General features: G+C 41.8%; 1 protein-coding gene across 1 annotated transcript; it reads left to right on the top strand.

Annotated features, from left to right (window-relative positions):
- SMPDL3A (sphingomyelin phosphodiesterase acid like 3A) lies at positions 1–27,149 on the top strand. The gene is made up of 8 exons (XM_075268069.1): positions 1–136; positions 12,374–12,587; positions 13,436–13,580; positions 14,989–15,085; positions 18,190–18,368; positions 21,987–22,167; positions 23,788–23,912; positions 26,610–27,149. The coding sequence occupies exons 1-8, from the start codon at positions 43–45 to the stop codon at positions 26,946–26,948; spliced, it is 1,374 nt and encodes a 457-aa protein (XP_075124170.1). The 5' UTR covers positions 1–42; the 3' UTR covers positions 26,949–27,149.
- Positions 27,150–27,360: the final 211 nt, after the last annotated feature.

The following is a 27,360-nucleotide window of genomic DNA, read 5'->3' as shown; positions in this document are numbered from 1 at the left end:
TGAAGGTATAGCCTACAGATCGCAGATCTCTGGCAGAAGGACATGGGGTCTCTCAATGTCTTGTTGATACTTCTCGCCCCCCTCGCTACCTCAGCTCTTCCAGTGAGGCCTGGAGATTACAGTAAAGACGTCTCAGGTCAGTACAGCAGCCAGTATACAGCTGGCAGACTACTATGGTGGCATGTTACACAAGTCTAGTGATATGTGCGCTCTGTTTACAATACAAAGGAAAGGTGAAGTATCTCTATAGAGTTATATTACCAGCACAAGTATCTCAATGTGTACACAAGGACAGTATAAGGACAGAACAGTCCATGTTCTATTTATTTACAGTCTTGTTGTTTAGCTCTGTTCTAAATATGTACAATTGTAGATACTCGAGATCTTTCGCATTGTTTAATACCTTAAAGGTTAAAGGGTTTGTTTCCTTTTTGGAACTTTAAAGTTAAGGAAGACGGGATGTCCCGCAGCAATAAAGCGCTGCGGAAAAACCACGGCAGCAACGCATCACGGTTCTATCCGCAGCGCTTTAGACAGAAAGTTCACAGAGTTTTCCTCCGCAGACTTTCTGTTTCATTTATATCTATGGGGAAACCGGCTGGCATTTCCATAGGTATAATTGACATGCTGCGATTTCCAAAACCGCACCGTCTGTTTGGAAATCGCAGTGTGTCCGCATGGCGGTTTTTACCGCAAAGTGGGCATGGGAGTCACTAGAATCGCATCCACTTTGCCTGTACTGTAAAACGCTGCAATTTTTCCAGTGGCATTTCTGTTGCAGGTAAATCACCACGTTTCTGTGCCATGGGGTCCCGGCCTTAAAGTGATGACCTATCCTTAGGATCTGCAAGGGTCACATGGTGTCGCATGACCTGATCATAGCTCAGTCCCATTCAAATATAATTTGCTTGGTAAGTACTAAAGAGGCTGGAGCGCTTCAAAAACCGATTGGACAGGGGCCTGTGTTCCAGACCCCTGACAATCTTTAATTGTAGCCTGGAAAACCCCTTTAAGTGCTTAAGCGCAAATAATTATTCTGCAAAATACATACCTGTCCTTTATGGAACCTGAAACTTGTCTGGGCTGCCGCTCTTGTGTTTCTGGTATTGCAGCTATTCAGTGCAGATGAGCTGTAATACTATCAACCATGGGACAAGAGTGATGCCATTTCTGGGAGGAAAATAGATAACTGTTAAATCTGGGGATTTATCAAACCCTGCACACAAATTCTGAAATAAAAAAGTCACAAAATAGGGGAACATTTTTACACCATTTGCCCTACTTTTTAAGGCTTGGGCCCCACGTGGCATAAAGACAGCAGTTTGGCCACAGTGGAAATACCATGGGAACAAACGTAGCATAGCGGAATAGACCTCTTTGGATTTTCAGTGAAAAGCGCTGCAGGAAAAACCACGATATGTAGCTGCTGCGTTTTTTTTTCCCGTAGCACTTTTTTGCTGCAGCCCGCTACGTGGGGCTTTAGCATAAAAATGAGTGCGAAAATGTGTGTTTTTAAAACATCTGAGATATTGTTTCAATCTTGCTCCACTAAAGGGGCGGCATAGAAAGTGCAGTAATAACTCAGAAGGGCAATAGTATTGGCGGGAGTTCACACTACTGTTACTAGGATGACAGCAACAGACGTTAGCTGTTATAGAGAGCGGTCAGAGACTGATTCTGTCTCCCTTCCCATTAATAGTAATGTAAACATTATGTTCCATCATGTTTGATTAGTTTTGTAACTGAAGAGAAAGTCTTGTAAGCAACACTTTATCTTCCATTACAAGAGTAAACATGAAGGAAGTAAGGTCAGTCATGTTGTGGGTCAATGGGAACAATGGCAATGGAGACAGAATCAGTCTCTGATCGTTCTCTGTGACAGCTAAAGTCCGTTGCGGTCATCCTATGATGGAAGACTGCAATAGACTTTAGTAAGAGTAGAGTGAACTCCCTCTTAGACTTATAGAGGGTCCAAATCTATCAAACATCATGCACCATTTCATTTCATTTGTTAACACCAACACAGGCTCCAGCAACACTGACTTTAAACAGTCACTTAGTATCTGGTCAGCAGAACAGGTTTGCTCAGCTGCTCTTGTACTGACACAGCAGAAACGCAGCCAACAGTGATCTTGAAACTGATTTGGTTTGTGGGCCTTTTACTGCATATTCAGAACATTGCAAAATTTCTGTTGCTCATAGACATACAGTAAGGTCCTGGACAGTGTAAGTATAAGTGCACATACTTTGTGTGTATGAATATGTGTATTTATTGTGCAACAAAATTTGCTCACTAAAGAATTTGTAACAATATCTGAAAAAAAAGACATTTAGAATATTTTTTTCACAAACATTTGGTTCTGCTGAATGTAAACGGAGTCTGTACTAAAGTTTTGTCACAGAAAATGTGCAATATGTCCAGTACAAAACAATATATAGCAGACCCAGTTACAGATGCACACTACTTTAATCACTGGCTACACCCATCATTTCAATAAGGGTTTTATTCAGATATCATCTAGAGATTATGCACATTATGTGACATCGCAGATATTTTTAGGTAGACAACTCCTGAGATAGTGTTTGATAATGATAACAATTTCCATGAACAGCAACACTAACAGATCCTGGAATAGAGATTACTTGACTTGGCTACCCCCAAACATAACTTACATTATGCTGAAAACCTTGGAAAACAGATGCATTGCCTTTAATTGCTGTTCATGATTACATTTGTATACTGTCTGTAATCAATCTGTAGGTGGGGATTAAAGGGGCTGTGGAATTCAATGTAAAAAGTGAATAAGGGCAGGATGGCATCACTGGCAGCCCAGTCCCCATAACTTTTGACCCTCGCTGGATCGGAAGTGGTGATGCTTCATTTGTGGTCACATCACTGGCCCACAAACAACATGTAAACAACTGGCCTAAGGAATCATTTACCATTTATGGACAGATCACACCTGAGGCCAGTGATTGTCTGTCGCAGTCATGTGAAAAAGATTAAATTAACGCTAATGTACCAGTGGGACTGAAAAGGGCAGGGATCAGGCTGACAGCACTGGAATTCAGGACATTTAAAAAGTATTATTATTCTCTTTTTACATTTAGTCAGACAGTCCCTTTAAATTGTCCCCGGTTCATAAGTACATGTAGGCCATTGTTAAAGCAGTGAGCTAATAGTGACTCTGCTACAGGAGAATTCTCTGTACTTGGGGTTAGTTGCAGTCAGTGATTAACCCCTTTTAGTCTAACGTAGTCCAGACTACGTTTGTTACAGAAATAGTCCCTACACTTCAGGGTTAGCAGTTGTCGTGTTATGACAAGAAAAGTATGACAGAAAACTTGTATGCTATGGTTTGTTCGGGAAGTTGGTGATTTGGAAATAGTCACTGCTATGACTAGCTTTTCAGACAGTGTGAGTGCCACCCCTCAGGGACTCTATAAAATGCCGCCTGAGGCGAGATACTCATCTCGCCTCATGTCTGTTTATGCCCTGAGCATGGGTAAGCCCTTTATAGAGCAACGAGCACTTCCATTAGTTTTGCAAGGCTGGGGAGATGACATTTAGGTGCAGAGTCAGGCCGATCAGTATCAGTATCCTTCCCAATCACACTGCAGTGGCTTTATTCACCAATGATCTTGCTGTTGCCTGAGGTTTGCTGCTGTGTGGGCACATATCGCTAGGATACAGAGCTAAGTGGGTCTTAGTTCCAAGCAAGAGCCAGGCAGCATGCTACTAGACCCCAGGATATAAAACATCAGGCAAGACTATGGAGGAAACAACTACTGAACTGTTTAGTTCCAACAACTCCTTGATCTATTATTTTTCAGTCAATGAGTATACATTCATGGCTAACACAAATTATGAAGCAAGCTATATTTACATACAGATCATGCAGAGATAATGACTTCTATACAGAATTACCATAAAAAGTGTGCCAAAGCAATCTATCATATGTAGTGGAATTGTTTCTAGAGCAACCGGTACATCTACATAGAAATTATAACCCTGACATTTGACTTTACTAGTTGTTGTGACACCGGGAAGGTGTTTATAGAATAATAGCTGAAACAACTATCTAAATTAAGATTGTACATAACCCAGAAACCTTTCTTAAAGCTGAGACATATGCAGGGGTGTAATGATCGTGGTCGCAGAGGGAGATGGCTGGGGCCCCAGATCACCATGATAGTGGGCAGGGAAACACTGACCACGGTACATCTCCTTAACAGAAAGGCATTATGTGATGTCTGTACATGCCACTAGGATCTTTCTGCTGTTTAGCGACCGGGCGCCGTCACTGCAGCTCAGCACCCGCTGACTCCAGTGAGTACTCAGATGCAATGAAGGTGCCTGGACTCTATACAGTGGAAGAAGATTTCTGCTTCCACACCTATATTGTGTAGAGGATAGGCCCTGGAAATGGCGTCATACAGCTCATCAGACAAGGCTTTAATATTCATATCTAATACCCAACACACTTTAATGTCCCCCCCCCCACAGGCTATTAGTCACCATCACTGCCCCACACAATATAGTGGCCCCATCACTGGTCCCCATAAAGGATGGTGGACCAGTGAAGTGGCCACTGTATGAGGGGAGGGGGGAAGTAGTGAAGGGGCCCCTTCACTGGTCCCCCTTACAGCAGTACCAGATAATTACTTACCTTAAGGATCCTGGTTTGATCCTTCTTCCTCCAGGCACACTGTTGCAATTTACTGTGGCAGAGAGCAGACAAATAAGTATAGATATTTACCCCTTATCCCACACAACTTGGAGGCCACAGACTCAATTGGGTCTACAAGTCAGGTAGTGGTAGAGCTGGAAGCCTGTGGCTTCCTGCTCTACCTGTAGCAGAACTGTGTCAGGTTCAGCAATCCAGTTGTATTTTTAACAACCTGATCACAGGAACAGGGGGGAACTGTCTGTATTCATTTACTGATCCGTGCTCCTGCCTGCACCTCCTCCTCCCTCATCAGCTTTAAGTGGGCATTAAGTCATCATGTTTTGATTACTTAATTTGCGGCGCATGAGGCGCCCTGAAGCAGTGTCGGACTGAGGTGTCTGGGGCGAACCAGTGGAATTGTTTCTAGAGGCCCACCGCGAGGGCACTGGAGATCAGCAGTACCGAGACAGGACAGCTTAAAGTAATAACATGTCGGGAGTCATGCTGCTCACCCGCCATACGATGTGCACCACTGCACTACCTAAACCCACTGCTGCATCCTGTATGGCAAGTGAGCAGCGTGGCTCCTAGAAATGTTACCATAACCTGTAGCCACGCTGTCCTGGAAACTGATCTGCAGAGGTCCTGGCTGTTATATTGCTGCAAGTGTAATACTGATGGCCTATCCTAAGGACTGGCCATCAATATTAGAAAGATGGATAAATCCTTTAAAGTGGTTGTCCAGGAATTGGAGCAACTCATGTGCCGGGCGGGAGATTTAAAATAAAAAAACACACTCACCTGTTCACAGGGCTTCCTTGTCCGCCGCCAGTATCCATTCAGTCTCGTGCCGGCACCTTCTTGCTGGGAGTCCTGCACCTCAAGTGACTGCTTAGACCAATTTGGTACAGGATTTCCAGAAATGAGGCGCATCCATGAGACCAAACAGACACAGGCATGGAACAACGGGGTGCTGGGACAGGTAAGAAGGTTTTTTTTATTTTTTTTATTTTTACACCTACGTCACAGTGATCACTACAGTTTATGGACAACCTCTTTTAAGGGGTTGTTTGGGCCAAATTTTTTATGGCCACTTCACTGGTCCCCCCTATACAATGGCCTCTTCACTGGTCCCCCATAATGTATGGGGAACAGTGATGGGGCCATATTGTGTGGGAGCAGTGATGAGGCTAACATCCTGTTGCTCAAGATAAGCCATAAATACCTGAAGCTCCACATTGCCGAAAAACACCTTTACATGGCCTGTTACTTTCAGCTGAGCAAATGAGAGAAAGTGCTGGAAAATGCATCAAAAGCGCAATGAGAAACACTGTGGAAAAATACATTGCGATTCAGCGCTATTTTTTCCCCCACAGTGTTTTTTAGCTGCGTCTCACTGTTGGGCCTAATCCTTGTTGTCTCAATATATTGTACATCACACTATAAGGCTTAGGCCTCGTTCACATCTGCATTGGTATTCCGTTCGGGGAGTTCGCATGAGGACTCCCCCGAATGGAATACCAAACGCAACTGCAAGCGGTGTGCCAGTGAAAGCACACAGACCCCACCAGATCTCCGCATGGATCATGCGGACAGGGAAGTAGTTCACAATCTACTTTCCTGACCACATGATTCGTGCGGGCAGTGCGCGGCAAGCATATGGATCCCTTATAGTCTATGGCAGTGATTTTCAACCAGTGTGCCGCGGCACACTAGTGTGCCGCGACACATGGTAGGGTGTGCCGCGGGGAAAGTTCCCCAATTACACTTACCTTTCTCCTCGTTCCCTTCATTCTTCTCGCCGCTCTCTCTCTCTCTCTCCGTAGTCTGGCTACGTCATCACATCGCGTCTCTAACTGTTAGCAAGACCGCGGAGAGAGAGAGACCAGCGAGGGAACGAGGAGAAAGGTAAGTGTAATGTGTACACTGTCTGCACAGATGGAGGGGACATGAATCTGGGGACAGACATGGAGAGGACATGAATCTGGGGACAGACATGGAGAGGACATGAATCTGGGGACAGACATGGAGAGGACATGAATCTGGGGACAGACATGGAGAGGACATGAATCTGGGGCAGACATGGAGAGGACATGATTCTAGGGACAGACATGGAGAGCACATGAATCTGGGGGCAGAGATGGAGAGCACATGAATCTGGGGGCAGAGATGGAGGGGACATGAATCTGGGGGCAGAGATGGAGGGGACATGAATCTGGGGGCAGAGATGGAGGGGACATGAATCTGGGGCAGAGATGGAGGGGACATGAATCTGGGGGCAGAGATGGAGGGGACATGAATCTGGGGGCAGACATGGAGAGGACATGATTCTGGGGACAGACATGGAGAGGACATGAATCTGGGGGCAGAGATGGAGGGGACATGAATTTGGGGGCAGAGATGGAGGGGACATGAATCTTGGGGCAGAGATGGAGGGGACATGAATTTGGGGGCAGAGATGGAGGGGACATGAATCTTGGGGCAGAGATGGAGGGGACATGAATCTGGGGACAGAGATGGAGGGGACATGAATCTGGGGACAGAGATGGAGGGGACATGAATCTGGGGGCAGAGATGGAGGGGACATGAATCTGGGGGCAGAGATGGAGGGGACATGAATCTGGGGACAGAGATGGAGGGGACATGAATCTGGGGGCAGAGATGGAGGGGACATGAATTTGGGGGCAGAGATGGAGGGGACATGAATCTGGGGGCAGAGATGGAGGGGACATGAATCTGGGGGCAGAGATGGAGGGGACATGAATCTGGGGGCAGAGATGGAGGGGACATGAATCTGGGGGCAGACATGGAGAGGACATGATTCTGGGGACAGACATGGAGAGGACATGAATCTGGGGGCAGAGATGGAGGGGACATGAATTTGGGGGCAGAGATGGAGGGGACATGAATCTTGGGGCAGAGATGGAGGGGACATGAATCTTGGGGCAGAGATGGAGGGGACATGAATCTGGGGACAGAGATGGAGGGGACATGAATCTGGGGACAGAGATGGAGGGGACATGAATCTGGGGGCAGACATGGAGAGGACATGAATCTGGGGGCAGAGATGGAGGGGACATGAATTTGGGGGCAGAGATGGAGGGGACATGAATCTTGGGGCAGAGATGGAGGGGACATGAATCTGGGGACAGAGATGGAGGGGACATGAATCTGGGGACAGAGATGGAGGGGACATGAATCTGGGGGCAGACATGGAGAGGACATGAATCTGGGGACAGATAATGAATGATAATGAAATTTTGTGTACATCGAAACAGGCCCAGGTTTCACACTGAGTGAGTATAAATACATTTAGAATCTATATTATTAACTATATGTATAATATGTACTGTTTTAGTGTCATTTTGTGCCATTTTGGTCGGTGGTGTGCCCCGGGATTTTTTAAGTGTAAAAAGTGTGCCGCGGCTCAAAAAAGGTTGAAAATCACTGGTCTATGGGGTCCGTGTGCTTTCACTGCACAGCGCTTGCATTTGCATTTGGTATTTTGTTCGGGGGGTCCCCATGCGGACTCCCTGAACGTAATATCGAACACAGATGTGAATGAAGGGTAAGGCCTAACACAGTGTCCTGCAGCAAAAAGCGGAGGCAACGCATGAGTTTTTCCCAGAGCGATTTTTGCTAAAACTCCACAGAAGTTTCCTCTAAGGACCTTCTGCTTCCATTATACCTATAGGGACACTGCCGGTGTTTCTGTAGGTATAAGTGACACACTGCGATTTCCAAAACCGCAAGAGTTTCCACTGTGTGTATTTTATTGCAATGTGTGGATGGGATTGCACACACTATATATCTACACATTCCTAGATCTACCATATCTACTCATTCATATATAATCACACATATACATTATTAGAGCATATATACATTTATATACATTCATATACCATATACAAATTATATATACTTATATGAATGTATGAATACTATATATACTCACATTTATACATACACTCACACATACACATTATTATAGCATACTGTATATACTCACACATACCTATATACAACCATACAGTACTTGCAGCAGACTGCTCCTTATTCTTATTCTTATTCTTATGGTAGAGTTGGAAGGGACCTCAAGGGCCATCGGGTCCAACCCCCTGCGAGTGCAGGTCTTCCTAAATCATCCCAGCTATATGTTTATCCAGATTCCGCTTGAAGATTTCCATTGATGGAGCGTCCACCACCTCCCGTGGCAGCCTATTCCACTCTCTCACTACCCTCACTGTCAGAAAGTTTTTCCTAATGTCTAATCTGTATCTCTTTCCCTTTAGTTTCATCCCATTGCTTCTTGTACTTCCTTGTGCTAATGAGAATAGGGTAGATCCCTCTGCACTGTGACTACCTTTCAGATATTTGTAGACTGCTATTAAATCTCCCCTCAGCCTTCTCTTCTGCAAACTAAACAATCCCAGCTCTTTTAGCCGCTCCTCATAGGACATGGTTCGCAGACCTTCCACCATTTTGGTTGCTCTTCTCTGGACTTGCTCCAATATATCGATGTCTTTCTTGAATTGAGGCGCCCAGAACTGTACACAGTATTCCAGGTGTGGTCTGACCAGGGAAGAGTACAGCGGAATAATGACCTCTCTTGATCTAGATTCAATGCATGTCTTAATACATCCCAGAATTTTATTAGCCTTTTTTGCAGCAGCACCGCACTGTTGGCTCATGTTGAATTTGTGATCCTGTCCCCACACACTACAATGTAAGGGATGACTCAGTATTTTATAAGGAGGAGGGGGGGAAATTCAGGCAGCATGGACAAGTCTTTATGAAGTGGCAGCTAGTGGCAGAGATAGCTGAGGCTGGTAAGTGCCCGGAAGGGTTAAAAGACAAGCAGCCATTAGCTGATGCTGCAGCATCAATGATGTCCTCCCGATAGGGAAAGTATGCACTGGCAAGGGGCCCCTGTGTGCTGAGGACCTGGGCAATTGCCCGCAGCCAGCCATCTTTAATTATTGCATTGTTGCCTGCAGCCTGGGGTCCTGGAGGTTACCGATCCGGCACCTGACATTATTAGCCTTCATTTTGTCAATGCAAATCATTGGTTAGGTGCCCGATTGGGGACCCTGGCTGTCCCGTTCGGGCCCCTAACAAATGCATTTGCATTGACAAAGTGAGTTCTAACAGTCAGGGCTCGGGGCCCACCAGGGGATTCCCTGGTTCCCGGTGGGCCAGTCTGACCCTGCCCTGGAGGCTGAAGAGGAACACTGCAGTAAGCAAGGGGGTTTAGGTAAGTTAATAGGGAACATAACTGGCCCTCCACTGCTTATTGAAAAAAAAACAGCAGCCCTCTGAGGATTCACTGGTACCCCGGTGGACAGCCTGAGCCTGAGTCAGATCATGGAAAAGTAACAAACAACTCCTGCAGTGCACGTCATGGGTGCAACTTTGTTCTACCTCTAAGTGATCAGCATATATTATAGTCTCTACAGACAACCAGAACTGACCATGTAATGACCTGAATCTCTTAAAGCAATATCATACATGCAAATTCAACATAATGCACTGCTCACTGGTACAGATACACAGTGACAACAAGGCAACAATTCAACATGTGTTCATGATGCGTCTATTTACAGTGCCAAACACCCCTAATCCTAAATCTACTCTACCACTACATGCGCAGCTCACTCTTGAGTTAACTCTTCATTCACCTGTCCAAGCAAGTCATAAATCCTCACAATGGAAATAGCCAATTGTTGAAGATGTCCATCGCACTACCTTTCAAGTGCATAAATGTCTGAGTGCTAAAGGATATCAAACTATTCACTGATCTCTCAGCAAATATCCTTAGATCCCTTTTTCTCCCAACCGTAGAACTGCAACAAGGCGGAACAACAGTCAAACAGGTTCATTCGACCTCTATGAGATTTACAGAACGACTAAGCTCTGCACTTTCATAGAGCTACATTGAGAGCAAGCATGTATGATTAAGGATATAGTCTATAAAATAAAAAGAACTCATTTAGTATAACATTCCAGTGAAAAGATCACCTTGAAGGTGTTACATTGTAGGTTCCTCTTTAATGGGTTGAACATGCCCTTGTTTGCACATAAGTTCCCTGCTATCTTATCAAACTCTCTGTATCTTTCAGCTGGAAGAATCTAATAGCAGGGAAGTGGCAAATTCCCACTACTTCTATCTCATGCAAGTCAGTGTATTACTGGCTATATTTATAATAGCCTGTATTCTGTTAATGGAATAGCATTCCTGCCCAGTTATTAGATTAACTAAAGGCCTTATTAGGTGATTTATAATCCAATTAGATGGCCTGACTAAAAAGGCCAACAATCACCCAATGACCAAACTTGCTTATTCATCATTCAACGGCAGCACATTGCTCTGTATAAGTACTTTGCTGCCATATGGACAATGGAAGTATACCGCCTGCATGTCCTCTGCATCGGCCTGTGTAATCAAAATGTGCTACTCAGTGCTCATTCAGAAATAGCACTCAGTCTAATAGGGCCTTTAGAAACTGATACCAGTAATGAAACCAGTTATGGAATAAATTCAGGCATCGCTATACATTTCCATGCATACAGGTGCCAGGTTACTTCAATGTCTTTTTTTTCAATTATAATTTTTATTAGGAATTTTTAAAGGACAAGCAAAGTATAAAACAGGAATCCAGAAATAAAGCAGACTCAGGTACACTTAAGCGCTCATGACACCAGAAAGTCATATATGGTAAAGGAGCAGTAGTTTTTTTTTCTACGCTAAAATTGAGAAGATAGGTGTGCAGGGAAAGAGTGGAAGGTGAAGAACCAGTAGCCAATCATCTTCAGATAACGGTCCAGGACAGGTCCAACAGGGATTCCCCCAAATAAATCTCCCATTTCCTCATATATGGGTGTTGGAGACTGGGAGTAGTGCCTGCCTCACCATCAGGGTCCTTCCAAACACAGGCTCAGAGAGGAGAGGACCCCTCTCCAACTGTAATCACCCCGGGAGATACTACTACTACCACCACCATCTGGTAGAGCTGCAGGACCCCCCTTGACTGTTTCCGGCCCAGGAGTGGGATTGGAGTGTATGTTGGAGTGTGCTCGGCCTTGCACTATAACTCCTATCCTTAAATCTCCTCCACTGGGTCGCGACATCAGCTCATCTCATAGGTCAAAAAGCGATGAGCAGACATGAAAGGTTCTGGATGTAATTGTGGGCACAAGAGGGATTTGAAAGTAGCAGAAGAAAACACTACTTCTATGGTGCACCTTGTAACTGAGCTCTCATTAAATTGGAATATAAAAAGAATATTTGTAAACTTTCAATCTGTAGAGTTTTCAAAATCATGTTCACTCTGTATAGTATATGCACATGTATTATCCCTATAAGTTTTAATGAGTACCGGTACTTGAGAATTCTACTTTATATTTATGTGTTACTTTATAATTATGTGTTAGGTCAGTGGCAGGACCTAACAGGCAGACTGGTAGGCAAAAACAATAGTTGTGATACTGAATTATTAGAAAACTATTCCATATTAATTTGAAAGAAAGGACCCAACCTATTCAGAGGTCATGTCTTCTGATCGTAACAAATTCACTGTCAGATTCACTTCAGTCATCCAATGCATTTAACCAATGGAATGATTCTGGGGTGTATATCACCAAATATGATGGGATCTGTTTTACTAATTAAATTATTAATTATGATTTTCTTTTATGTATAGGGCAATTTTGGCATATTTCAGATCTTCATTTGGATTTCTCCTATCACCTTACTGAGGATCACTCCAAAGTATGCTTGTCTTCTAAGGGGGTCAATGCGTCAAGTCCTGGAATTTTTGGAGACTTTATGTGTGATTCTCCATACTCACTTATCTTATCATCGATCGAATATATAAAAACATCTGTAGAAAAAGCTGATTTCATGATATGGACTGGGTAAATTTTTTTTAATATCATTCTATAAAAGGTTTAAGGACAGGTAGTGCATTATTGGAAAATAAGAATACAAAACTGAAAAACTCTGTAGAGACCAGCCATATATAACTTTCAATGTCAGTATAATTTTGTATAAGAGGGAGCTGTCCTAGACTATAGACTAAGAAACCTCTTTAGGCTAAGGTCCCACATTGCGGAGACGCAGTTTTATTGTGGCAGATTGTGCTGCGTTTTTTTTTTTTAGCCAAAGCCAAGAATGGCTACGAAAGGAATGGAATATATATTGGAAGTTCTTATACTTTTCCCTTCTGCTCAATCCACTCCTGGCTTTGACTCAAAAAACTGCAACAAAAAAAAACTGCGTTTCCGCAACGTAGGCATTGCAGGAACTCTGTTTTTTGTTTCAGGTCTTGCTGCAGTTTTTGAGACAAAGCCAATAATGGATACAAAAGGAATGGGAAATCTATAGGATGTTCTTATACTTCTACCTTCTGCTCAATCCAGTCCTGACTTTGGCTAAAAAGAAATGCTGCAAAATCTGCAGCAAAAAAAGCTGCGTTTCTGCAACGTGGAGCCTCAGCATAAGGGCATTAAATGTGTAAGCTCTGTTATTAGATCATCTGCTAACCACACAAACATACTCAAGTGGCCAAACCAGATCTTATCTAGTCTGGTCACATTTCTTGGATGTTATTGATCATCTTCAATTTGAAGAGCTTAATGTTTTACTGTTTCATTAGACAATAAAAGATAATTGCACTCTTAACATAATGAGAACTTATGGAAAGAACAAAAATATAATTGTAAAATTGTCAAAGATAACTGTAAGACATATTTTTCTTCCACAGAGATAGTCCACCTCATGTACCTGTAAATGAGTTGTCCACAAAATTGGTGATAGAGGTCATTGGAAATATGACCTCCACTATTCGCAGCCTTTTACCCGATATGCTTGTATTTCCTGCACTTGGCAACCATGACTACTGGCCCCAGGTATTTTTCTTCTTCCAAATTTTGCAATGAAATAGTATATATATGTAACACATATACTGTCCCATATCTCAACGTCCCACACCATTGTGAGTATAACAAGTGGGATTAGCAGGTATATTTGCAGGTCTTGAGTAAATCTAAGCATTAGATACAATAAAACTAAATGCTCACAATTATTGTGAAAAGTAATATTTACCATTCATTTACTATTGTGGATTATGCATGTGCCTATATTTTATGACACTGTATCATTTAGTGAATCTAGATGAGAAGGGCTTTGGGATAGTGGCCTGTTTGGCAAATAACCGATATATCAAATAACTGAAACCAGATTACAAGAATTTTAATGTATCCCTCATAGAAATTAAACATTTATATTACATCGACATACGAGTGTATACGGGGAGAAAGGCAAATCCTATCTCAGCTTTCCACAGTCAAACATCAGGGATTTCTTATGTACATGTTACTAATGAGATCCCGAGAGGAAAAGAACAGAAAAGATTTGTTAGGTTATAAATTATACAACATTGATGAATCATGTTAGTCCTGCTTCTCCTTGGGGTGCTTTCACACATGCCTTTTTAATGCAGTTTTTTGATGTCATATTTTAAACCAATGTCAGTGATCATGAAGAGAGGGGAAACATTGTATTTATAATGTTACTAGACACGTTTTTGGTTAAAAGAAACTGTGTTGCAATGTTCTGGTATTTTCAGTGGTGTGACGGGCTACTCCAGTGTACAACAACACGAGGGTATGAGTCAAAGGTCTTGGTAGTATATAGAAGCAGCAGATACTGCGATGTGTGTACAGTACATTATCTCTGTATTATGTTCTGGGGCAAAACACTGAAAAAGAGCCATTAAATCCCTGTTAAACCTGTTAAATCTCCTGCCTATCCACTTTCTGCTTCACTGTTTTACTTTGGTCATTGTTTAGTAAGGACATGCTGTCTGCACATGACTGCTACAGCCAAACGCCATCACCACTGCTGACTGCTGCGACTCAATTTCACTGCAGCACTGTAAACAATGATGGATGTAGAGCACAGGAGAAGTAGTTCTGGAACAACAGGGGATTCAACCATTGACCAATAATTCTGTTATTTTATGTTTTCTCCATTTTCCCCATTTTCTGTTATTCGCAGATTCTGGAGAAGTTGTTAACTCTGTGCCTGTGCAGTGGATTTGGAGCTCTGTATCAGCCAGACATTGCTTAGACCACTATAAAGGAATAATAACCCCTTCCCACCAGAGACATTTTTTGATTTTCATTTTTGACTCCTCGCCTTCCAAACACCCTAACTATAACTGCATAGAGCAGACTGTAATAGAAGAAATGCTGAGACAAGCCTGGAAGCTTTCAGTAGAACTATATTCAGTGTTCTCTTTCGTATGTATTTCAGGACCAACTTCCTGTATCAGGAAGCGAGATATATACTGCAGTGGCAGAATTTTGGAAACCATGGCTGTGTGATGAAGCCCTCAGCACATTTCGGAAAGGTATTACTGTGCTACCTGTATATTACTTTACCATCTGACAGTCAAACACGTGATTTCACCAAAAAGGGGAAACAAAAGGATAAACTTGCAAAAAATTCCTATGTTACTTAATAAACTTACAAGCAATGCAAATGATCTTTGTTGGCTGTAGAGCAAAGAATTACTAATACTGAGTTACCTAAGACCACTTCTGCTTAAAGGGGTTATCCTATGAAACATATCATTCTAAGCATGATTTGTAATGTAATGTTCTAAACTTATTATAGTGCTTCCTAGTGTTTCACCCCTCTTTTTTATAGTGTTCAGAGGTTGACATGCCTTGTGTCTTTTTTGTCTTGTTAGCAGGGATTCCTACTATGTGATCAGGCTTACTCATAAGAGTGGCTTCTCTGCTTGTCAAAGGTGATGCTATTAACCAAGCAAATAACATTCTCTTCCTCTAACAAGCAGAGAAGATATCACATAGACACCGTTTTAATTATGTGATCTAGGGCAGTGATTTTCAACCTTTTTTGAGCCGCGGCACACTTTTTACACTTAAAAAATCCCGGGGCACACCACCGACCAAAATGGCACAAAATGACACTAAAACAGTACATATTATACATATAGTTAATAATATAGATTCTAAATGTATTTATACTCACTCAGTGTGAAACCTGGGCCTGTTTCGACGTACACAAAATTTCATTATCATTCATTATCTGTCCCCAGATTCATGTCCTCTCCATGTCTGCCCCCAGATTCATGTCCCCTCCATCTCTGTCCCCAGATTCATGTCCCCTCCATCTCTGTCCCCAGATTCATGTCCCCTCCATCTCTGCCCCAAGATTCATGTCCCCTCCATCTCTGCCCCCAAATTCATGTCCCCTCCATCTCTGCCCCCAGATTCATGTCCCCTCCATCTCTGTCCCCAGATTCATGTCCCCTCCATCTCTGTCCCCAGATTCATGTCCCCTCCATCTCTGTCCCCAGATTCATGTCCCCTCCATCTCTGCCCCAAGATTCATGTCCCCTCCATCTCTGCCCCCAAATTCATGTCCCCTCCATCTCTGCCCCCAGATTCATGTCCTCTCCATGTCTGTCCCCAGAATCATGTCCTCTCCATGTCTGCCCCCAGATTCATGTCCCCTCCATCTCTGCCCCCAGATTCATGTCCCCTCCATCTCTGCCCCCAGATTCATGTCCCCTCCATCTCTGCCCCCAGATTCATGTCCCCTCCATCTCTGCCCCAAGATTCATGTCCCCTCCATCTCTGCCCCCAAATTCATGTCCCCTCCATGTCTGCCCCCAGATTCATGTCCTCTCCATGTCTGCCCCCAGATTCATGTCCCCTCCATCTCTGTCCCCAGATTCATGTCCCCTCCATCTCTGTCCCCAGATTCATGTCCCCCCCATCTCTGCCCCAAGATTCATGTCCCCTCCATCTCTGCCCCCAAATTTATGTCCCCTCCATCTCTGCCCCCAGATTCATGTCCTCTCCATGTCTGTCCCCAGAATCATGTCCTCTCCATGTCTGCCCCCAGATTCATGTCCCCTCCATCTCTGCCCCCAGATTCATGTCCCCTCCATCTCTGCCCCCAGATTCATGTCCCCTCCATCTCTGCCCCCAGATTCATGTCCCCTCCATCTCTGCCCCCAGATTCATGTCCCCTCCATCTCTGTCCCCAGATTCATGTCCCCTCCATCTCTGCCCCCAGATTCATGTCCTCTCCATGTCTGTCCCCAGAATCATGTCCTCTCCATGTCTTCCCCAGATTCATGTCCTCTCCATGTCTGTCCCCAGATTCATGTCCTCTCCATGTCTGTCCCCAGATTCATGTCCTCTCCATGTCTGTCCCCAGATTCATGTCCCCTCCATCTGTGCAGACAGTGTACACATTACACTTACCTTTCTCCTTGTTCCCTCGCTGGTCTCTCTCTCTCCGCGGTCTTGCTAACAGTTAGAGACGCGATGTGATGACGTAGCCAGACTACGGAGAGAGAGAGAGAGAGTGGCGAGAAGAATGAAGGGAACGAGGAGAAAGGTAAGTGTAATTGGGGAACTTTCCCCGCGGCACACCCGACCATGTGTCGCGGCACACTAGTGTGCCGCGGCACACTGGTTGAAAATCACTGATCTAGGGGATGCAATAATATGTGCGCATCTTGGGGTGAGAGATAGCACAGCACTGGATTGTACTGTCTGCATATCCCATGTAGATAAAGTATAGAACCTTAAAATGTAGCTCTCATTTCTTTTTTTTTCTTTTTTTTTTTGATATTTTGTCGGGGTGTTTGGTGACCATTTTTATAATATACTTTATTACCATATCTAAATTCCTTTTCATTATAAAATAGGCTGTGACATTCTCCCTAGCAACCACTACCACCGCTGTCCGCCCCAGGGTTTCCATCCTAAACCCCAGAGAAACTGGAGCGGGGATGGCTTACCGGTGGTCAGCTTTAAAACGCATTCATTTGACCGCTGGTGTCTGTTATGCAGCCCCTCTGCCTGGACACAAAGTCCTGCATGTATGACTTTGTGATTGTGAAAGAAAAATGGTTTCCAGGCGGAGAGGCCTCGTACGGACACAGACGGTTACCTTTAAAAACCCATTCAAATGAATGGGTTTTATAGTTTACTGCCGGCAAGTTGTTCCCTATCCAGTTTCCCTAGGGTTTAGGACGGAAATCCCGGTGCAGACAGCGGTGTTAGTGTGAACGCCCCATAAGTGAGCTGTTAAGGCTCCGTTCCCACGGAGTAACGCGCTGCTCATTTAGACACGTAAACACGTGTCAGAACGAGGCCTTAGTTAGAGCATTGCTAATGGGAACTTTACAACCTCATGTTTTCTATTAAAAGGAAGTTTAATAAAGTATATTATGACATTGTTCACGAACCCTCTCCCTGACACAATAGCAAATTTTTTTTTAAAAAAAGTCAATGAAGTAACACTTTAAATATCATAACAAAATTAAAAAATCTTAAAAAACATAACAAAACAGCAATAGTTCATAAAACCATAGCAAACACTTTGCTTAAGGTTAACAATTTCCCTTTAAATGAGACAGATATTTGTGAGTTTGTGTAACCAGATGATATTTTCCATTTGGTCTTGCAGGAGGCTACTATTCACAGATCTACAAAGCAAATGGAACTTCACACCCCCTTCGAATCATCAGCTTAAACACCAACTTGTACTACAGTCCAAATAAAGAGACCGTCAATATCACTGACCCAGCTGACCAGTTTATATGGCTGGAGGAAACATTAAAACTTTCTCGCCAAAACAATGAGAAGGTAACAGTCTAATGCACATGAAAGTTTATAACTTTACTTACTGTACTTGTATGTTTAGCCGCTGTGTAAACTAAATCAATTGTTCTTGAGCAGCTATTGATTATTTGGAATTTTTCAGTGTCCAACGCCTACAAGGTTATTAAACACTCAGCACTTAATAATGTTTGCTTCAATCGACTAGAAGTATGTATTTATTATGTAATATTTATTCCTTGTAGAGAAGACCTCTAGAATACATTCACTATTAGTGCTTAGGCTATTCATTTGTGATATGCACACATGGCATGTCTTCATGGGGTAGTCACCCGGAGACATACTTCATGGGGTAGTCGCCCAGTCATACCTCCTTACTTTTAAAGTGATGGCCTTTGAGATGCAGAGAAGAAATTAATACATTACACTGTCAGGGTCACAAGGGAGAGATTAGTCATGGGGACATTATATTGTGTGAGTGCACAAGGGGCGTAATACTGTTTTGGGCATGAAGGTACATGGGAGGGAATCAGAATTATCAAATGGGCATGGGAAGGGTTGGAAGGATGACTTATGATACCTAAATTTGCAGAGATTTTGTCCCTTTCTGTCCTTATATTTATCTTTAATGGTGATCCCTTCCTGCCACAGCCATTTTTCATTTTTGAATTTTTATCTTACTCTCTGCCTTTCAAAAACCATACATTTTTTAGTTTTCTATTCACAGAGCCATATAACAGCTTATTTTTTGCAGGACAAATGATATTTCATAAATAAAAATTTTAATACTCTTTACATTGTACTGGGAACCGAAAAAAAAATCCATAATGAGGTAAAATAAGAAAAAACATGACATCTGGGTTCTAATGGGTTTTGTTTTTATGGCAATTCTCACGCTGGGCGGCAGAGATTTGAAGTATCGGCACCCACCATCAGGGTGCCGAGAACTGCGGTTGTCACTACAAAAATCTATAACTGTATCTGGGGTTTATCAATAGGGAACAACTCTCCTGACGAACTATGTCGTAAGATAGCGGCAAAGGGAAACGTGTCAAGAGACACGATCAACTAACTTAGAACCTGTTGGGGGGTGAATTAGTGGACAGAATAGAGGGAAAATACATAGGCATTAGTGAGCACGGGTCTACTATATCCTAACACCTGATGCTGTCCCTCTTTAGGAAGGATGTAATGGGGAAGATGTGTGTATCCCTTGCCTCTAACCCTCCAGGGTGTCCTGTTCAGTTATAAAAATTCACCTGCCGAACATAGGTCTAGGATCTAGAGTTGGGCAGACATATATCAACCTGCAAGGATTTATTCATCTATTATTCACAATTCGTGCAGCTGAGCAGTAGATTAAATATCATGCTACTGACTTACATCTAACTGGGGCTGACACATATATGTGTTATTTCTGCGCTCCGCTACGCCACACATGTAATGTAGCGGCAAAAAAGTCAATGGTACCGCACACTCTAAAATTATATGTGGTGCTAGCGAAAAAAGGTCATGCCTTGACACTTATACTGATCCTGCTACCACACTAGATCGCGTCTGATGAAGGTCTAAGGTCTAATTGATCTAGCCTGTCTTTCTATGCCAATATTTTGCATTATGTCAAAAGGCGTTAACTATATTGTAAAATAAATCTCTATATTCCTTTGATCACAAAACAGTGTGTGCAGCAAAATCTATTTTCACACATGTAATGTAGCAACCTTGGAAGTTGTGTCTATAGCAAATAATCAGTGATATTGATAGAACAACAAATCCCGACAATAGGTGTGTCTACTGAATGGCGTATCTTATATCTAGGCTAACAAGTTCAGCGTGAAGCAGGAGTCTTCTGATACATACAGAAGCTTGTGGGATATATTTGATGGGTAGCCTGTTTTGAATATCACTTTTATCTTTTTCACTTATTTATGGGGTTTTAATTATCACTAGTAAAAGTTACTTTTTTCATTTGATATCAGTGTTATCCTTGCCATATTTCTACACATTATAATTAATAGACCACAAAGTTTTTGCAATTCTCACGCTGGCCACCAAGCAAAATAATATGCAGACATTTCCTGTTTTCTATAGGATACTTTTTAGCAGCCACTTCCCTTATCAGCATACTGCTGATCACAGCTATCATGTATATAGGATACAGAATCCACCAGTCACAATAGCTGATGTCACAACTTATCTACTCCGATTTCCTCAGAGGTCACAGAGGCATACCTAGAAAATTACGCCATAGAAGTCAAGAGGGACTGCTCCAGACCATTGTGTCTATGGCCCACAGTCCATCTTCAGGAACAGGAAGTGAAAAACTATTTTAGGCTTAGCAGCAAGAGTTGGAATTGCAACTTTTTTAGCATTTTTTTTGGATAATAACTTGAAAAATAAAAAACATCATAAATTCTTAAAAAAATATTAAAAACTTGATTTAAACAATAGGTAACTTTCTGGCGACACATACTCTTTGATATCATTATTACTCATGAAAACAATTGGTCTTTGTGCTGTCAATAGACAAGTCAACCCTGATAGCACATGTTAATGAAAAAACGGGCATATGAAAGAAGTCTTAATTTGTATTGCCTCCCAGCAGCCACAGGATGTAGTTTATTCATTCAACTGTTAAAAGTAGATGCTAACAAAACATGGCATTGAGTCTCCACCTAGTGGTCAATTCACTGGTATGAACCTGGCTTGTTGTGGAAAATGATTACTGTTACAAGATTGATTTTCTGGAATTCTTATTAGTTTCCTTATGTTGCATTGTTTTCCCAGACATACATGGTTGGCAATATACAGTATATATAAATGTTATTATAATGTCATTTGTAAATAGCACATTCATATATGCAAATCAGTTCAGTGTCACTATATAAAGGGATTATCTAAACAGTTAAAACAAGATCCAAACAAAAAAAATAAATAAATAAATAAAAATCATTACTCTGTAATCTGTCTGTTCACCCTGTAATCTGGCATTCTCATATGGTCTATGTTTACACATAGACAGGAGGTGAACCCTTCAGCCTGTCAATGGTTCAGTGATGGGAGACCTGACGCTAGTAATAGGGCACATGGCTGCTGCGGCCATTGATTCCCTGCAGCAGTCTTGTGTCATCTGCATGTACAGAGACACTTGGGGGACTGTCAAAAAGGCAATGCTAGATTTCTAGGTGAGCAGCTATCTGAGTAATGATGTTTTAGCTTCTTTTCGTAACTTGTACAGCCTCTATATGATAAAGTGGGTGATCAATAATAGTGGAGGTCTGACTTTTGGCACTGTCACTGATTATCTGTTTGAAGGGGTCACGGCCCATTCAAGTGGTTTGCACTTGCAAATGCCATACTTTACATCGTGTGAGAAGTACACAGTTTTGCACCATTATTCCCTTCACAATTATGAGATAATGCTGCAGTATGTTGGACATCCACCATATTGCTTACCGTACTCATCAAACAAATGCTTGGCATGGATGCCAGAGTCAGATCCCCACCAATCTAATACTGATGATCTGAATGATAACCTCTTTAGAGTATTAGTAACTACTTTTCAACTATTAATGATAATACTAAAAATATGTCCCTTATTACATGATTGTTTTGTTGTTCATATACTAATGTTTCTTTTTATAGGTGTACATCATTGCTCACGTTCCCATTGGATTTCTTCCATTTGCTGCATTCATAACAGCAATGAGAGATTCATTCAATGAAAGACTGGTGAAAATTTTCCGCACTTATAGTGATGTTATTGCTGGGCAGTTTTATGGGCATACTCACCGTGATAGTATCATGGTTGTTTTGGATGATAAAGGTAAGATTATTCATAATATTTGTTAAGGGATGAAGTTTTACTCAATTCTTATGTTAATTTAGAGTATTGATTAAAAAGGGGAACATCATTATTCTTATACAAATTATAGTTCAGGAACATTAACCTGTTTTGAAACTTAAGTCTCTATTCATTGTGATCCACTTCTGCATTAGGAAGTGGGAATGCAGTGAATATGTACTCCCCCCCCCCCCCAAGACACCCTTCCAGTGCCAGGGTTCTCATTCTGTTACCTCGTTCAATACCCACCACATGTAGAGACACCGCAGTGGGCGTAGTGAGCGGGGAGAATGAAATGATCAATGGCAATGTATTAGTAACAGTGACAGATGCATCTAAATTTGACAGCTGTAGTTTCACTCCTATCATATCAGCAACACCCCCATATAATCACAGGCTGCTGATAAGTTGTGAAGGTAGATGGAGGCCTAACACTGGCCTCTGTGTCATCTATTGAAGGCTTTGTCCTACAACACTAACTTGCACACAGATCACCCAATAAATATATATCAATGTATTAATCAAAACATGATAGAAAGAATGCACAATAACGCACTGTATATACAAATACATACAATATATGAGCATATTGAATAAATCAATAATGTACTTCACCGCCACATTTCTTACGAAATTCTGAGACTAAAATAAGTAATACATTAAAATGCACAATTACATTATTTAAACACCATCAAACCATCAGATAGTCCGATAGGTGCATCATTTCCTTGTAAAAGACACTTTTAACTCCCTCCCGACATCTGCCATATTAGTACGGCGGATGCCAGGTGTTTAAAGATGGCGACCGCTTGGGAGTTGGGCAGCCTCCATAGCCACCAGATGTCTGCTGTTTTACATAGCAGACACCTGGCGCTAATGCCGATCGATCGCGGGCATTAACTCCTCTGACGTCTCGGCACCAGATATTTAGCTGGACATGTCCAGATACATAAAGATCTGTCCTTCCTTACTTGCCTCACTTGTATGTACGGCATGTACGTAAAATGATTATAGATCAGTGAATTGTGACTAGTTAAGGCCACTTATGACTAAAATAGTAGCATGTGGCATTTTGGGGGGTCAGAATGAGGCACATTCATCAAGATTTAGACTACAAAAGTAGTGTAAACGTTGACCCAGGGCTACTATAGAGCATTGAGAGTCAGCCCCATTTTGTGATGAAGTGCACACTCATCAGCAATTAAGAGTACCCTGCGCTGTTATAGGGACATTATAATTACTATCCTTTATGTGTCAAAAGATGACCAGTTTTTTAAAGTTACTTGATTTTGTGATGCTCTTTTATTAGAAGGCTATCCTATATCTACCTATATGTATGAACACCTAGTGGTTGTGTTATGAAGTGCTGCCTGTCAAGGGTTTGGGTAGCATATCACCATACTGTAACATCATTGCTCAGCCTGGACATGATGCCAGAAGTAGTGCACTGAAGACATAGATTTGCTGCACCAATCACATGCCAACACATGTAGCATTTGTTGCTTTATATATTTTAAGAAGTTGATAACCCTTTTAATGCCAAACAGATCTAAATCATTTTGGACACCTCTATAACTGAATTATTATTATATTATATTTCAGACAAGCCAGTTGGATCAGTGTTTGTTGCACCCGCTGTAACACCCATTAAGTCCGCCTCAGAGAAGGATTCCAATAACCCAGGATTCCGCTTGTACCAGTATGATACTAATACCTACAGCTTAAAGGTGACTCTTTACAATACATGCATATAGCCACTATATATTTATTTATCGATATAAATTTACAGGTGTGGAAAGTAAGAATGCTTTCAAAAATGGAAATGGTAAAAAGTTTATGTTTGTTAATTAAAAAATACAAAGTAAATGAACAAAAGTGAAATCTAAATTAGATCAATATTTGGGGTGACCACCCTTTACCTTCAGCATCAATGCTTCGAAGTACCCTTGTACACAGTTTTTGAAGGAACTTGCCAGGGAGGTTGTTCCAAATATCATGGAGAACTAAGCACAGATCTTGTGTGGATGTAGGCTTACTAAAATCCTTCTGTCTCTTCATGTAATCGCAGACAGACTCACTTCTGGGACTCCTTGTTCTTCTTTCCACTAAAAATAGTTCTTAATGATATTGGCTGTGTCCTTGGGGTTGTTGTTCTGCTGCAGAATAAATTTGGAACCAATGAACCTCCCTCACAGCATTGTATAATGGACAGGTACATTTCTATATTTCCAAGAACTGAAAACACCAATTACTCTGAACATATCACCAACTCCATTGCCGAAATGCAGACCCAGACCTACAAGGAAACGATACCATGCTTCACTGTTGCCTGCAAATACTCACTATTGTACCTCTTTCCAGACCTTTGGTGAACAAACTGTCTTCTATTTCAGCCAAATATTTCATATTTTGACTCAAAAGTCCAGAACACCTTCTGCCATTTATCTGCACTCAGTTGAGACAGGGAGTTTGGAAAAGCCTTTTAAGTTGTTATATTTTTTTGTGCATAGTTGAGTCTCTTGGCCATATTTCCATGTGGAAACTATGGCTTTTTCCCCTCTATTCTTCCATGAAGACCACTTCTGTCCTAACCTTTCCAAAAAGTAGATTGTCTTACCTGGGTCCCACTGCATTCTGGCAGTTCTAAGCTGGTGGCACTGCTGAACCTCCTTCTATTTTGAAGGGGAGTAAACTTGATGTGTCTATCATCTTCACTTTGTTTCCTTTACTGACCACTTTGTCTATGGTCCTCAATGTTGCCATTTCTTGGTCCTTCTTTGAGCAACACATCTTCAAACCCCAGTCTGCTTTGAAATCTTTTCTGGGAGAGACTTTGCTAATGCAAAAAATGGGGAATATTTAATTTTGCAAAATGTGGAAGACTTCTAATTTTTGCCAAAAAATCCCCAATTGTATAACATGCTGTGCACCACATTTATTAAGTATTTTAGACACCTTTATGAAAAAAGATGGGACCTCATGCGAAAAAGGGAGTGGCCTAAGTTATGACACCTTGTGCCAAAAATCACCAAAATTTTGAAGCCAGCTAATAATTGGTAGAAAATTTGACTAAACAGTGTAACAGTACACAAAATTTATAAAACAGAATTAGACACTTTGGAAAATATGGCACAGTTTAAGGGTAAGCCCCGCCTCAGGTTCCGATCCAAAAACCGGGTAGCTACAACAGAAAGCCGATGCACGGCACCGGCATCCAGCCGCACACTCTGCTCTGGATTAGGCCCAATGAATGGGCCTAGTCTGTAGGAAAGTGTGTCTTCAGGCCAAATCGCGAGACGAAACTGCCTGAAGAATGAGCACCTCGCTTCTGACCTGAGCGACTCCTATTGATTCCAACAAAACTGCATGTGAACTTACTCTAAGATAGTCTAGTCTGAATGAGTACTGAATAAACCTTAGATACTCCTAGGGGCAGTTCACACAGTTTTTTGCAGGCGGATTTTGACCTCAAATAAAATTATTTTTGCTTGGAGAAAGCACAACTGTATTTGTTTTCAATATATTGTTCACAATTACAGATCTGTAACTATGAAAAATATACGGATCTATTTATTGATAAGGCCCCATACACGTCTAAGATAATACAGATGAGAATCGGGGCTGTAAAACCATGCACAGAGGTGCAAGTCCTATTCCTGTCCATTTTTTTCAGCACAAACTCACCCAGAAAAGTATTTGTAATCATTCCCTTTTTTTTGCACATCAGTAATTTTGGATGACATATTGATGTGGACATATTTTTTGGTAATCATTTTTGTAGACAATAAAAACCATCACGTCGTATGCATGTAGCCTTCCTTACATACAGATTTATAAAGCTAGCGCTGATCCCTGTGGGAACTGTTCACATCTGTATGCAGACGCTAGTGGTTACAGCATGCAGCAAGAAATATAGATTAATTGTATAGATTCTAAAAAAAATGTAACAATGTTTTCTAATTAGATGTCATTAAAAACAATAAATTCTGCAAAATCTTTACAAGTGGACATTTTTAAATGATGTGCATTACATATGTGGCTCATGGTGAGGAGTAGCTAATAAATGTGTTTCACAGTAGATAAATACACAACAGACATTATTTTGGATGGAAATGTAGCAGAACAAAGACACATCTACAGTTCTAAGTGTGGACCTAAGTACTTAAGTGAAACAATATTGGTGGGATCACTAGTAGAGATGAGCGAACACTATTCGCAACAGCCGTTCCGAATAGCACGCTCCCATAAAAATGAATGGAAGCTTAACCCCCCCGCGTGCCGGCTACGTCCATTCATTTCTATGGGAGCATGCTATTCGGAACGGCTGTTCCGAATAGTGTTCGCTCATCTCTAATCACTAGTATATCATTCTAACAAGAGGTTTGCGTTACGTTACCAATAACATTTCTATGATTACATTTTAGGATCTCTACCATTACTACTTAAATCTTACTGATGCAAACCTAAGAAAAGAAGCCATATGGGAGTTGGAATATATTATGACCAAAGAGTACAACATTAAGGATCTACAGCCTGAAAGTTTGCAAGAACTTATTTCAAGATTTCAAAAGCCACAAAGTGTTGACTTCCAGAATTATTACAAGAATTATATAGTAAACTTTGATATACCTGAAGGATGTGCTACTGTTTGCAAAGAACTGCAAGTTTGTGCAATGCAACATGTTGATGTCGCCTCCTATATAAACTGTGTTTTTCCCTTTATGAAGCAGAACAGCATGGAGGACATCTCAAATTTTATTTAAGGAAATTGACAGTGAGATTATGTGAGATTAAATATTTCTGACACATTTATGGTTTGGTCAACTGGAAGTACAAGTTAAACAAGAAAAAAATTAAGTAGGCCAAAAAGAGCAAATGAAAGTCGTGTTGTATATCACAAGATGGTAGTAAAGTTGCTGTCAGTTATTCTCAACCTGCAAGACCTCAAGGGAGGGTCCATAATTTGGGAGAAACTAATTTTACAAATGTGAAAAATTCTGTTAATTGTAAAATAATAAAACAAAAACAGATACCTCTCATGTTTTCATTTACTATAATAATACACTGTAAGAGGCTGTTCACGACTTCCGCCTCAGATTCCTCTTTATTTTCTGCGCCTCCTGCTCTCCTTCAGCTTTCTGCTGTCATGGGTGCTGACTATGTTATACAGGGGGT

This window comes from Leptodactylus fuscus, chromosome 3 (assembly GCF_031893055.1).
Source record: "Leptodactylus fuscus isolate aLepFus1 chromosome 3, aLepFus1.hap2, whole genome shotgun sequence".
NCBI classification, from domain to species: Eukaryota; Metazoa; Chordata; class Amphibia; order Anura; family Leptodactylidae; genus Leptodactylus; species Leptodactylus fuscus.
The sequence above is the reverse complement of the archived record's forward strand: the minus strand, read 5'-3'. Positions and strand labels throughout refer to the sequence as shown.